Source organism: Bidens hawaiensis, unplaced genomic scaffold, assembly GCF_021521415.1.
Source record: "Bidens hawaiensis isolate Kalapana, Puna unplaced genomic scaffold, B.hawaiensis_p1.1 tig00019665_1, whole genome shotgun sequence".
NCBI classification, from domain to species: domain Eukaryota; kingdom Viridiplantae; phylum Streptophyta; class Magnoliopsida; order Asterales; family Asteraceae; genus Bidens; species Bidens hawaiensis.
Genome location: NW_027492984.1, coordinates 279396 through 293860, shown reverse-complemented (window position 1 = coordinate 293860; position 14465 = coordinate 279396). Strand labels below are relative to the sequence as shown.

The following is a 14465-nucleotide window of genomic DNA, read 5'->3' as shown; positions in this document are numbered from 1 at the left end:
TCTTTTCGGGAGATGAAATTATTTTTCAAGTCTACTACTTCGTAAGAAGTTACTTTACTATGTTTAACAGAAAATTGATCCAACCTTGGAAAATGATAGATATACTGATTCTGTATGCTTAACTAGTGAAGTTATTAGGCTTAAAAGTCTTTAGAACAGTCATTGTATGTCATGGTAGCTTTTTATGGTGCGTAAAAGTAGAAGTGATACTAACTAAATCTACTCGATTTTTTGTGGAAACTCCTTAAGAGTTGTGCATGTCTTCATAAATATCTTTCCGAATGATAGGCAGAAAATCGATTACCCAGTCATACACGAGCCCGTGAGTGTTCTGATTCCCGTGAAGATAGAGTGTCAAGACGCTGCAGTGATCCAGATTCGGGACTTGCAGTTATTTTCTTCTTGAAGTTGTGTATATACATGTTAGTTAAAAAAAATAAAAAAAAAATAAAAAAAATAAATAATATCTAGAGTTCATAATGATAATGATTATCAATCAAGACACAAGAAGGTGAACGGGAAACAGAGTCTAAGATCGAAGAGTAATTACTACTTAATCAGACACTACGGGTTGAGGTCAATTCGGGGTGACTTGGGGAAAATCAAATACGCCTTGAGAATAGATAGGAGGCATCATAATCTCTGAGTTGTTGCCCACTTAAGTTTTGAGCTTAATTGAACCTAACTCGTATCACAGAAACGATGAAAACCATTTTAAGTATATTACCTGCTTACAACCTGTTTCTTTATGTCATAATACAGCTGAACACGGATCTGTGTGACAGTCATGAAATTAGTATGATTCCTGTTCGGATCTTTTCCAAAACATGGTAGTCCCTGTCGAGACTGAAATTTGATCCCGTGTACTTTAATTTTTCAAATTTTTGTTACTTTTGTAATTGTTTGATTTTATACCTGGTTACTTGGTCTTGATCGTTTCATTTAACACTTTAAAGGATGTTTTAAAACCTAATTGCAAATTGTTCAAATTATGGGGTTTGTTTTCAAAAATTTTAATATCAGCGAAGTTCTGCATAACTTCGCCTTATAGGCGAAGTTATCCACAACTTCGTCGATACATCTGTGGCCCTATATAAAGAAGTTTTAAGGTCAAACAGATTTATTATTTTCAAAATACCAGCGAACTTAACTCTCTGTCAACCGGCGAACTTATATCATCGATCTAAATCATCTGTTATTTTGTATTCGATTCTAATCCGATTCAAGGTGTGTAGGGTTCTATATTCGTATAATCATTGTCTTTAATGTTAATCACAGGTCGATTCGACCCGTTCCGTGACCTCGATTCTTTGAAACCTTAAACACCCGATTTTAAACGTGTTTTTACGTGATAGTACACTACTTGAACGTTTAAAACTTCATAAAATCATGTATTTCAGTCCTCGATCTCCAATTTCATCACCTACACGTCGTTTGATAAACCTAACTGGTGCCGATTCGGATTCGGCGAAGTTACAGTTTAGGCGAAGTTATCCGTAACTTCGCTTGAGGTTTAACTTCGCCTGATTATTGATTTTGAAACAGTTTATGAGGCGATGTTGTGATTAGGCGAAGTTATCCGTAACTTCGCCTGGATCATGTTACTTAACTATTATCAGACGAAGTTCAAGTTGAAGCGAAGTTGTTTCCCAACTTCGCCTCACCTTTAACTTCGCCTATACAGAATTGATCACAACTTCGCTCATGGTAACAGGCGAACTTGTGATTCGCTTTGATGTTTATCTAACTTAACCTGTTTGTTGCAGATATGGCTGCTGTTGCTGGAGCAGGTGGTGCAGGCGGTGTGACGGAGGTGATCAACAAAGACAGTTCTTCCCGGGTCACAACATGTATATCACCTTAGACCCGAAAGCGAGCGGAGTTGATGATTTCCGCGAAATCATCACATTCCTTTTACGCTCGAGGATATTCCACGCCATTACAACAACTCTGCCGATATCCTTACCCAACATTGAGGATTTCTGGCAGACCGTGGAATACGACTGTAGAGTCGAACCCCCGGTGATGCGAGCAACAGTAAACAATCAAATAGTTCAGTTCTCTTCTGAACATATCCGGGCGGCTCTGCAGTTTGGAAACGAGACAAGGGATGACCCGACAGAGTTTGTAGCTCCTTCCCGCGATGGACCATTTTTAAGGATGGGTTATTCAGGTCCCTTGGGGGATTCGCAGAGAAGGAAGGGTTTTCTGCTTGACCAGTGGCGCTTTCTCATGCATGTTATGATAGTATGCATGTCAGGGAGAAAGGCGGGCACTGATGGCATGGGCGCGACCATGCAGTCAGCAATGACTGCTCTGACATACAACAAGCGATTCAGCTTTAGTCAGATGGTCTTTTACGAGATTTATCGTCAACGAAGAGCGATGGCGCGTGAGCGGTTCATCATGTATCCAAGATTCCTTCAAATGATCATGAATCATGTTGCTCCAACACTTCCTCAGTGCCGTCCGATCCGATATGTAGAGAGTGTGAACAAACGGATCTTCGCCCAGTGTCGATCCTCCAGTGCGAGGAGCAAACCTGAGCTTCGTCCTCGCCATACTCCACTCTTTGGGTACTTAATCAACCCGGGGTATGTGTCTGCTCGTGGGGATGAGTTTAGGGACCCGGCACCACAACAGGCAGGAGCACCTCAAGCTATACCTGCTGCTCCTGTTGTGTCACCGGAGGAGGAAGTGGACCTTGATGCAGAATTTGGTGGTCAAGGATTCTTTGATATGGATCGGGTGGATCCAGAGGAGAACGTTCAGGTCCCAGTTGAACGTGCCTCGACTGTGCATGTTACTAGGGCAGCTACAACGGTGGCTGGCTCAGATTCTGATGATGAAGTGGCAGAGGCGAGAAGGATTATGGTGACTCGAGAAAGACTACATGGGAAAAGAAAGAGAACAGATGATGATGACGAGTCAGACTTTGAGGAAGAGGTACAACAGTTGATAAGAAGGTCAAGAAGGGAACGGATAGGTGCAGGATCAGGAGCCGGTGAAAGCTCTAGGGTGGTACGTTTCACTCCACCAGCACTATTCGGTATGACAATGGTTCCCTTATCCCTACAGGTTACAAGGCCAAGCGCTACGGGTGTTCCCGTAGTGGCTACCTCATATACATTTGGCCTTCCACCCACTACTTTCCAACTTTCGACTCCCGTGATCGTTTCGGCCGCCTCCGACTGTTACTCCATCGGAGGTCGTGGCACGCTTTATTGAGTCGACTGTTGTGGCCACTGCAGGGCTATCGGTGACGATACCACCTCCAGTTACGTCTATTTCTACTTCTGAGGTCCCGGTGACATCGGAAATCCCTCCTCAGTACACTCAAGACATTTCACATATGATGTTCGATTTCGATGCAACCCTCTCAGACTCAGAACGAATAGCAGCACTTGAACGGGTCGTGGCAGAACAATCAAGGGTGAATCTTATCCAGACCCAGGCTATTCAACGCCTAGTTGCAGAGAATCAGATGCAGTCGTCCCTGCTGGTAAAACATGGAAAGATCATAGATGCTCTGAAGGAGTTCTTGGCATCTCAGGGGGAGACGAGCTGTAAAGGCGACGAGTTGAGGACCAAGAGAAGGAATGATAGAGACGATGATCCCAATGCGTCGAAAGATGCAGGTGGTGAGCTACCAAGAACTACTCAAGCTCTTGGAACTTCCACAACTCAGGGGGAGTCGACATCTGCAGCTGGTGGTGATAATGTGGTGGTGGTGGACGTAGAGGAGATGGATGATGTTTTGGTTGGTGATGATGATGTATTGCCAAGTGATGTGATAGAGAAGATTGGAGAAGATATTGTGATTGATACAGAGATAGAAGAGGGAGAGATAGTAGAAGAGAATGTGGAGCATGAGATACCAGATGTTGAGAAAGCAGGTTTGAGTGAACAGATTGGAAGCGATGAGTCTGAATGGGAAGAGCAGCCTAGGTGGAAGGAAGGCTATGCTCAGTGGTTCGTCAAAACGAAGAAACCTGCGGTCCCTACAATGTTTAAGAAGAGTTACAACATTAAAGGCTATGCTGAAGCGAAGAAAGGGATTATATGCTGGATCTATGATGAGCAGTTGAGGCTCTTCATGATTAAAAGGTATGACGGTGTTCAGTATTTTAAAAGAATGTTAAGATCGTTGAATACACTGCCGGAATGTGAAGTGAAAGACTTAGCCAGATTGGGGTTAATCAATCGAAGTGATGATAATATGGCTAGAGTCATTGGGAAAATTGTATGGAAAGAAAGTATAAAAGAGAAGAAGTTTGAGCTGTTGAAGCCACAAAAGGGAAAACTTGTTGAAGTCAAGGATAGAGGTTTGAGAGCTGATGGAAAGCCTTGGATGGTAATGAAGTATAAACCGATCCGGTGTTTGAAAGAAGTACTGATGAAGCTTATGCCCAAGGATGTGCTTAAAGACCTAATGTGGTGGTTTGTAGATTGTGAGACAGCTGAGGCGGTGATGGAAGACGAGGATGAGCAAGAGGTACTAAGAGTTTACTATCCGATGCATTTGGTAAACTTATCGCAAGCTGATCTGCAGGTGCTCAATGAGAAGAAAATCTTTTATATTCCTGCTTGGAAAGATGAAGCGAGGAAATATCAAAGAGTTGTGTCGGTTTGTGTTAGAGAAGGAGTGCATGCGTGAAGATACAAGGTTGAAGATTACAAGACACGTGTTTGAAGCTAAAGAGATGAAGCTACTGCCAAGGGGGAGTCTGTTGGTGCATGATGTCAGTAGTTCAGTGTCTAGTGTCTGTAATCGCGTTTGTAATATTTTATGTTTTGTATAAGCGAAGTTGCTAACAAGTTCGCTGATATGGGCGAACTTGTTAGTCAAGCGAAGTTAGTGACAACTTCGCCTGAACATGCCAGGCGAAGTTGTCGTGATTATATAAGCCATCTGTTACGGCTTAAAATGATTAATTCAGTTTTCGTGTATTCGAGTCAGAGAGAGTCTGTAATCAAGTGATCTTCGTATCACGTGTTTAAGGTTGGTATACAACGTGTTTGATTATCGTGTGTTAATCGTATTGTTTTCTATACTCGTAACGTCTTACGTAGGGATTCCGCACCTGCGTAGTACGCGATATCTCGTGTAGATCCGGCTGGGAACCTACAAAATTACATAAATGACCTCAAGTATACAAGCTACACAATACACAAAATGCCACAAGTTACCGGAATTATACCTACACCAATTACACAAACTACCCATAATTACATTAATTACATAAATTATCAATTACATATACTATACAAGGTACATAAATTACACGACACAAAATACAAATATTACATAAAATACACAAATTACACATGTTACATAAAATATCACTAATTGAATAAGTTTAATGTTATTTTTGTGTAACTAAAAACCACAATTTAAAAAATATATATATTTATATAATTTAAAAAATAAATATGGAAAATGTGTGATGGCGATGCTAATACATTCTACTTTCCAACTCTCTCTATTTTGTTTCAACCATATGAGCACACAAATTTGCTCAACATTATTAAAAAACTGAAATTTTCTATTTTTTCCATGTTGAGTCCGTTTAACTTTTTATTTGATTATGGCTAAATAAAAAAATATTAATGGAAAAATATGATAATAGGGAAATACAAAAACTTTTTTCTATATAAAATATAAGGAGCTTAAAAGGTAACAATGAAGGAGAGTGTGTTAGATTTAATTAAATTAGGAAAGAAAGTGTGATGTGTAAAGACTTACTAACCCTTTATTATTTTAATTAACTAGGCTAAATACCCGTGTATAACACGGGTTTAACAAATTTAATTTTATAAGTTCAAAACATTTAAAGTATCAATAATAATAAGTCATGATAAATAAATTTGGCTATTAAGTATAAAAGGTACAAACATATGTTATAGTTAAATTATATACTGTTTTTATTAATGCATTAATTATAACTTGACAAAATATTTATGATAGATATCACATGTTTGTTTAATAGTAAGGTTTAAAATTTTCTACATTTTAGAAGATAAGTGTGCTTAAACAAACATAAATATGTAAATATAGCATTTTCTACCATATAGCATTATATTTCACGAAAAAAATACCTTATAAATACTTGCCCGTTTACCAGAGAACGAAATCTCAACATAAATGACCATACTATAAGAAAAAGAATAATTAATGTGCTTGCTATACAATAAATGATCGAACACAATATAAATGATACAATTATTCATGTCATGAGAGAAAAGAATAAACAAAATGGTGAATTATATTAAATAAGGACAAGATTAAACCAAACAAATTATCACATATTTGAAGAAATATTGCAGCAAAATGGCTAATCAAACCCTGCAAATTGTTAAAAAGATAAGGTTTTTACAAATGTTAACTACAAAAATAATAACTTGTAAGTTCTCTAAATGCATGTGATGACCATTAAATTTTAAAGATTTCAGACCCAAATGAAAAAAATGGACACAAAAAAAATCTGTGGACTTACATGAAAAATGAAAGTTGAAGAGCCAAAAAAAAAACCCATTCCTAACAACCATATTTAACCATCGTCACGTCAAGAACATGTAGATATCTTCACTTAAAGAAAAGCAATCATAGCAATTAGTGGAGACAAATAGATTTAAAGTAGGGGTGTGCAAGAAAACAAAAAAACCTATCCGAAACCGAAAAATCCAAACAGTAAAAACCGAAAAACTGAAGTTATGTTTCGGTTTTGGTTTTTTCATGAAATAAAAACCGAAAAGACCGAACCGAAGTGAATTTCTAAATTGTTATTTATTTATTTTTTATTTTAAATAATTTATAAGAATTTAATAAGTATGTAACTCAAATATTTTTTAACCAAAATGCATAATTATCAATTAGTTAACAATTAACAAAATTATTGATACTTATATTCATTATTTTTCCACAACTTTTTTTTCGGCCTAAATTTTCTAAGGTCAAATGAAAAAAACCGAAAGGGAACCGAAACAAAAACCAAAACCGAAAACACTTAAACCAAACAGAAACCAAAACGAAAACCGAAAAACTGAAACCGAGAAAACCGAAACCAAACGGTCTTAAAATTCAAAAAACTTAAGTTTTGGTTTTTTATTTGGTTTTATCTTAAAAACGCACCGAACCACACCACGCACACCCTAATTTAAAGGATTCATAAGCAAAGAAACTTACCTGGAAATGGGATATGGGGAGCAGATGCAAAGAAACACAAAAAGGCACAAATCGACGCAAAGATCAAGGACCCCTGCACAATCAAAAACTAATCTAATTAATAGTGAATATAACAGGTCACTACGCAGTCAACAATAATTCATAATAATTTAGGTAGAAAAAAAAGAATGTATCACAGGACTGCACAAACTTAATCTAATGTAGTAAGTGCCATAAAATTCATTCAAATTTGACACTATATTAGACTTTTACCTTTTTCCAACCCATTAAGAATTGGAATTTTGATATTTGTCAACAACGTATTAACAACCATATAATCCCTAATCGAGTTAGGTGTTATTGTTTTGAAATGCAACAAAGAATTATGTTTACTATATCTTTTTGTTAGAAAGTATAGTTTTTTTAAAAACATACTGAATGCAGCCATGCATAAATTTCAAATTACTTTAACCTTTCTAATATACAGTTATGCTTCAAGTTCTGGTATTCACAAAATGGCCCATTTATTAATTTTGACCGACAGATTTCCTACCATCTATTACACATGATCTTCAATCTATCCTCTTAACTGCAACCTATTCTAAAGGATATTGATTAATAGGCTAAAAAAATTGGATGATAAAAGTCATAAAAACAACAAATACATGTTTAAACCATATATTAACCTTCAATCGAAATCGAGGATTTGGAAATAGAAATAAGTAACCATATTAATTCGAGCACCCAATAATAAAGAGATGTAGATACAAATCTTATATTGAAGAGGGTATATAATGAGCTGATTAAGACGATGATTTCAAAATGATTTTAGTTATGAATCGATGACAAACGATGTTGATAATTGAGTATAAATGGTGATGTAAAGCAAGCTAGTTTTATACTTTTAATCTTGAAGAAGATGGCCGATTACGATGATTGATACCTTAAATCTTGAAGACGGCTCAATTATTAAGATATGTGGATTGTGGAAACCGATTGAGAGATTAAAGGAGGAACAATCTTGCATATACCTGCAAATTATTAACTTAATTCAAAACAACATAAATCAATCATTAATTTAGTAAAGTAAAAAAATAATCAAAACTCACCATATTTTGATGCTTCTAGTGCAATCTGATTTACTTGCATTGGATGATTGTTTGCTTTTAGTGCAATCTGATTTAATTCAAAACGGACTCAACTGAAGAATGATAAACAGGACATTCTGCAATCTGATTCATCCATTCAACATCATCCTCGGATTTACTTGCATTGGACGATTGTTTGCTTCAGTTTCATTGGAATAATTCGTGTTCTTTGAATAAAAACGACAATTTAACATGGCAACCTATGAAAATTTTACTCATTTAGAAGTTGTACACCAAACCCCAATTCATAACCTATTTAAATAGAAAGGTTTCCACCAATGAATAATATTTTTACACAATATTCATTATAATGTGTATATGCACGCCAAGTGTTTGAATTAATGAAAACAAAATTACATGAAAAATTTTTTACAAGCTGAACATAAAAGCAAAATTAAGGTTTAAATGAAATTAAACATGGAGACAACAAATTCAACAACAATACATCTCCTTCAACGATAATAATTAACGAAAAATAAACATAAAAGCAAAATTAAAATCGGAACCCTAACAGAACAACAAACATATACAAAATTTGTAAAACATAGAAAAACAAACAATTAGAAAAAACGCTATACCTAAGTCGCTGGCGGATCGAGGAGATGTGGATGATGATGACATGCGGTGATAAGAATCTGCTTGTTCGGGTTTAAGCAAGGATTATGACATGGTTGTTCTAGTTTGAGGGATCTGATTAAGGATCGGGCTATCTAGGAAAGAGGCAAGAATGGTTTAGCGTTTTTTAACCTCAAGGATGATGAGATGGTTGTTGGGGTTATAATTTCAAAATAGGGTGGAACAGGAATCCAATTTGTGAGTGATATAAGGATTCAGAAGGGAGGCGGGATTTTGAGAATTAGGATGGGGTATGAAGAAGACACGTGGCAAAGGAAGACCTTTGTTTATTAAGTAGTATAGATGTGTGATGCGGTTAAATCTGGTTCACAAAATTGATTCCTAAGTTCTTAGAATTCAAATGGTTATCAAATGATATCACATATATATATGTATATATATATATATATGTATAAACAAAAATTAAAATTTTCTAGTTTATTGTAGGTGACTTTAACTTATCATTACTAAATCCAAGACAAATTAAGGTTTTAAAAGTTGGTGCTGTAGAAAAAGGAATGAGAATTTGTGATATTGAAAATACCATATTACCCTTAATTATTATAATGGACTAAGTGATATGGTTAAATATGATTCATTTATTTAGTTTTTAAGTTTTTAAAACTCATATAGTTTCTAAAAAGAAATCAACTACATATATATATATATATATCATGAGTATATGACATTAATTTTTTTTCCTATTAACCTACTATGTAGGTTATAAGGCATCCGACAATAGGGGTGTTCTTGACTCATAATGGATGGAACTCCACTATCGAAAGTATTAGTAGCGGTGTTTCGACGATCTGTTGGTCGTTTTTCGCGAAACAACAAACAAATTGTTGGTATTGTTGTGTAAAATGGGGCATTGGAATGGAAATTGATACCGATGTGAAGAGAGAGGAGGTAGAAGCTCAAGTGAGGGAGATGTTGGATGGGAAGAAAGGGATGATGATGAAAAACAAGGCTTTGGAGTGGAAGAAAAAGGCCGAAGACGCGATAGCTATTGGTGGATCGTCTTATCACAACTTTGGAAATTTTGTTAGTGATTTTCTCTTAAAAAAGTGAAACTTATGCTTTGTCGCAGGCGATGTCTAAAAAGTATTGTCAATAGTCGTTGTGTGCTTATAGGTTGTTTGTTTTTCCTTTTTTACTAATAACTTTTATTCAACAATAACAGACTATTCAGAATCTCTACCGGATAATATTGCACAAAATTTTTGGTTCAATAAGGATGTTATGCTTAAAATTAAGTCAAGAATAAAAGAGTCCACATAAATGAAAGTGTACAACATATTCCGGAAATAAATGGGGTGAGAATGATGATTGATGTAAGTCTAATAAGATGTTGACTCAATTAACATCTTAGTTGGGATTTCCTCCTAGACGTGTTTTAGTTTGCTAACGGATAACGTAATAAGACGTATATACTCAAAAGCTCATTGTATAAATGAAGCTTTGACTGCTTAACTCAGAGCATGTTTGAGATTGAGTTTGAAAAATGCTTATTGGTGTTTTCAAAAAGCCAATAAATTAAAATGTGTTTGGTAATCACAAAAATCTTTCTTATTTTAGCTTTTTGAAGGGGTTAAAAAGTATTTTTCCAAAAGCCTCAAATCTTGGCTTTTCAAAATGGTTTTGAAAAAGCTAATAAGCTTAATAAGCATTTTTTAAACTCAATCCCAAACATGCTCTCAAGTTTGAAGGCAAACATATACTCTTTACATATTGTTTCTATTTGCTGATGTTCAACCACTAACAAGCCATTCATCGAGAATGATAAATAATAAAAGTAATAATAAATCAGGCCTCGAACCAAAAAAATTGGGCCTCCTCATAATATAAACTCATCGATTATATATCAAAAAGAAACAATATGAACACAATTATTATATAATAAACAAAACAAAAGTAGTGTATCAAATGATCAAACTCACTTAAACGAATTTTGAAGCCCTCCTAGCATTTTGGGAAGCCAAGCTCTCGATCAAGTCTTTATAGTCCATACCTTCTAATATTATGTGTTTAATAGATTTCATCGTCAATCCATTAAGCCTTTCTTTGGATATTGTCGATCATAAATAAGATTTCAACAATTTTGAAAAGCTTCTTTCTGCCAATGCCACCGTTACTGGAATTATCAAAAGCATTTTATACGCATTTATATCATTAAGAAAATGACCTAACCGCTTGATATTGTTTAAAGCATAAAAAAGGCTTACAATGTGACTCGGTAAGAATGTCTCAATCAACTTCAACTCCAAATAAAGTTCATTTGCATCAAAGTCCAATTCTTCCTTAAATTTCAATGCATACTGAAGACGATAACAAGACTTAAGATCTTTTTCATCAAGTGTCTTCAACTTCTTAGGAAGCAGAAAACCAAATATTTTTTTTCTGAAATTTTGATATTGATTGAATCCTGTTTCAAGAGAAACAATAGCTTGATCAACAATGCATAAAAGTAAATGACTTTAAACTCCTAAGTGGGCGAAAATTTAACTTCTTCTACATTTGAAGTCTCATTAAATTGTTTTTTCCTATGTATCACACGCTTTTGAGGAAATCCGCATCAACACCCATTTTATTAGTAATTTTTGGAGCTTCATCAGATCCCTTAGACAACCCCAATTCTCTAAAATTCTTGAAGTATTTAATCAATTTGTCCACTTAATCCATAACAACATCAAGAACCACATCATTTGCTTGAAACCTTTTGCTCAGTACATTCACGTTTGATAATATTTCATACCAAATAACAATTTGTACCAAAAATTCAAATTCAAACCTAACAAACTGTTCACTGTTCATTAATGATATATTAAATAGTGAATCTTTTGTCTATTTCTCGTGTTTTGCTATATCACTCTAATCTTCATTCCCACCCTCTGGTTATATTGATTCTACCGGTATAATAAGAAGGTCTTTAGTTTATTAGATCTGGTGTGTTCTTGTCAGCTATTATTAGTTTTGCACCAGATCCGGTCCTGACAAGCATGCCACATTTCATATTCATTTAAAACAATATTAGAACTAGTGGAAGTCATGCAAACAGATTGATTAACAAATGAAACATCAACATTTAACTTAAGCATACCATTACATTGATAACCAAAACCAACAAAAGTACCATGTCTTGACAAGATACATTTGTCACTTTCATACACTTGCTTATAACCGTAATTATTTAAAAGAACGCCAAACAAGAGATTCTTTCAAATCAGGGGAACATATAAAACATTGTCTAAACACAAACATTTTCCAAAAGTAAAAACTAGCTTGACTTTGCCTAGTCCCTTGATCAGTTTGGTATTCTATAGATCCATCTTCAACTTCTTGAATTTCTTCAAACCATTGAAATTTTTGCATACATGGCTAGTTGCACCCGAATCAACCCACCAGCAACATCATCATCTTGGATAGAACATGTTTTAGAAATTAGTGAATCATAATTCTCTACCAAATTAAAATTGTGTACGACTTTCTGACCTTGTTGCTTTCCATGGTCCTTAGAACCGCTTGGACCTGCATCATGCTTGTTCTTTGGACCATTATTGTTCACTTTTCCAAACCGACAATCTCTCTTAAAGTGGCCTGGTTTGCCACATTTCCAGCAGCCCTCTTTTGCTTTCTTATTTGGACCCTTGTTGTTGTTTCCTTGAAACTTACGTTTCCTTTTGTACTTATTCTTACCCTCGGATGTTCCAGCATCCTCAACCATGTTAATAAATTGACCACCGTGTTTTTAACATCATTGACATCAATAGTTTCAAATGTTCTGAAGCCCTTTTCAATTCTGAAGTGACTTCCAAGTTCAACCAAACTTAATTCACCCTTCATGTGTTTCAGATTGTGTTTGAAATATTTCCATGAAGGGGGTAACTTGTCAATGATAGATGAAACAGAAATGGATTAATTCATTTTCATCTTGTAGTGGGAAAACTGTTCTAAAATTCGAAACAATTCATGGTATTATTCCACAACAGACCTGGACTCAACCATCTTGTATTTGTTAAAATTACTCACAAGAAACTTCTTACTCGAAGAATCTTCTGTCATATACTTGGCTTCAAGTATATCCCATAGTTCCTTAGTGGTTTCAATGTTTTGGTACAAATCAAAGAACATATCACGCACACCATTCAGAATAAGGCTGAGATAGATGTAGTTGTCATTCTCCCATTTTAATTTCCTCCTTATTTGTTCCAGGTTTCTTTCTTGTTCAACCACCGGCATGGGTGCACTCAACACGTGCTCCACTTTCATGGTAGTCAAAAGGAAGTGCATCTTCTTTTGCCATCTACGAAAATCCTAGCCTTCGAATTTCTCCGGGTTGTCAAACTTGCTCGTCATGTCCTTAAATGATTGCCCATTCACCATCTTCACAGCAATTAATTTTGATCTTTTGTTAGGGAAATTTCTAGCAAACGAATTATCTTGGAAATCTGAGAGTCATGATTACACTTTCAGATCAAAAACTATTTATGGTTCACAAATGATTTGATCGGATAAAACTAAGAATTTTGAGCAAGAATCAAGTATGTTTTCGTGAGAGAATATGATGAACCAGAGAGTTATTTCGTACGATTAAGATGGGTGATAATATGTTGCTTCATTAAAATCGTATTAGAAAATTAATTTAATTAATTTTCATTGTAAATTTTAATGAAACAAAAGGAGCTTCCAACTCGACCCCAGCCAGGGGAGCTGCCCCTTGGACCTTGCCGGGGCTGTCGCCCCTTGGACCTTACTACCATGGGCGCTACCCCCGGACCACCACGAAGGGGGCGTTACCCCCTTGGACCCCCCATGACTTAGGGCCTTTGCCCCTAAGTACCAATAGGGTTTTATAAATTATAATAAGATCAAATAAGTGTACACCTCACACCCGAGTTATTTAGATTCATATTACAATTAACTTGATCAGCAAGCTAATCCCCAATTACACTAGAATCACTAACATAAGGTATGGAGTATAAAGACTTGATCGAGAGCTTTGCTTACCAGAATGCTTGGAGAGCCTCAAAATTCACTTAAGTGATTCCGATCATTTTGATACACTAGTTCTGTTTGTTTTTGTTTATTTTATAAACATTATATTCATATTGTGGTTTTTTTATATGTAATAAATAAGTTTATACTATGAGAAAGCCAAAAAAAATTTTCGCGAGCCTTAAATTTTTTTTTTTTTTTATCATTCCTAAGGACGGGCTATTAGGAGTTGGACATCAGCAAATAGAAGCAATAGATTGTATGTTTGCTTTCAAACTTGAGTTGGACACTTGAAGCTTCGTTAATACTATGAAGTATATACGTCTTATTATGTAAGTTGATCCGTTAGTTAACTAAAACTCATCTAGGAGGAGATCCCAACCACAAATTTTGATAGAGTTTACATCTTATCAAGCTTTCATCAATCGTCATTCTCAACCCATTTTTTTTTAATATGTTGGGAACTTTCACTTATGTGAACTCTTTTATTTTTGACTTAATTTTAAACACATCATCTTATTGAAATAAATATTTTGCACAAT

At 35.3% G+C, this 14465-nt stretch overlaps 1 protein-coding gene across 1 annotated transcript in view; it reads left to right on the top strand.

Moving 5' to 3' along the window:
• Positions 1–10000, top strand: part of LOC143558881 (UDP-glycosyltransferase 85A8-like) — a 28671-nt gene extending 18671 nt beyond the window's left edge. The window contains exon 2 of the mRNA XM_077047632.1: positions 9649–10000. Coding sequence (XP_076903747.1) covers positions 9649–9999 — 351 coding nt within the window. The 3' untranslated portion in view covers position 10000. The remainder of the gene's footprint in view (positions 1–9648) is intronic.
• The last annotated feature ends 4465 nt before the right edge of the window (positions 10001–14465 follow it).